Source organism: Chiloscyllium plagiosum, chromosome 42, assembly GCF_004010195.1.
Source record: "Chiloscyllium plagiosum isolate BGI_BamShark_2017 chromosome 42, ASM401019v2, whole genome shotgun sequence".
NCBI lineage: Eukaryota > Metazoa > Chordata > Chondrichthyes > Orectolobiformes > Hemiscylliidae > Chiloscyllium > Chiloscyllium plagiosum.
Genome location: NC_057751.1, coordinates 16,612,915 through 16,613,654, shown reverse-complemented (window position 1 = coordinate 16,613,654; position 740 = coordinate 16,612,915). Strand labels below are relative to the sequence as shown.

General features: G+C 63.0%; 1 protein-coding gene across 1 annotated transcript in view; it reads left to right on the top strand.

The window, feature by feature from the left end:
* The first annotated feature begins 409 nt into the window (after positions 1-409).
* The window catches only part of rnf181 (ring finger protein 181), a 13,291-nt gene continuing 12,960 nt past the window's right edge, over positions 410-740 (top strand). Inside the window, exon 1 of the mRNA XM_043681644.1 lies at positions 410-535. Within this exon, the coding sequence (XP_043537579.1) occupies positions 450-535 (86 nt within the window). The 5' untranslated portion in view covers positions 410-449. The remainder of the gene's footprint in view (positions 536-740) is intronic.

The window sequence follows — 740 nt, the reverse complement described above, 5'->3', positions numbered from 1 at the left end:
GAACCGCTGTGATTTCCAACATTTTCTTGCTTTCAGTGGAGATTCCAACATCTGCAGTAATTTGCACCTACAATTTTAAAAGCGTTGAGTAACCAACAGCATATTATTTGTGTCTGTATATAGTGGGGGGGGTGAGGTGGTGGAGTGATGGGGAGGATGATGCTGGGTCTGGTCCAAGACCAGGCCTCCTGCGTTGCTAGGGGTAACCGTTACCGGGACAACCACCTTCAGACCGCGCCGACGGGAACCACGTCACGTGTGTAGACGCGGCCAATAGGAGCCCCGCGCGTCACACAGGCCGGACGTCAGCCCCGCCCTCCAGGCCTCTGGTTGGCTCTCCGCACGGAGCCGGCACGGTGATTGGTGCACCGACCCATCCATCAGCGGCCGGGTCGCGCGCTCGGGCGTCCCAAGGGGAGCCGGAGCCGGCCCCGCCCACTCGGAACAAGATGGCGTCGTATTTCGAGGAGCACGACTGCGAGGCGACCGATCCCGAGGAACAGTACCGGCAGAACGCGCTGCTGGAGCTCGCCAGGTACACACACGGACCACGGACACCCCCCCACCACCCCCTGCCGGCTAGTCCCGAATACACCCGGCCCAGGGTCCAGGAGACAGGACACAGCATCGGGCAAAGGGTGGGGTAGAGGACAAGGGGAAGGAGAGGGGAGAAGGGGTTGGGGACGGGAGGGGAGACGGGGGTGGGGACGGAACGGGGGTGGGGGAACGGGGGGTTGGGA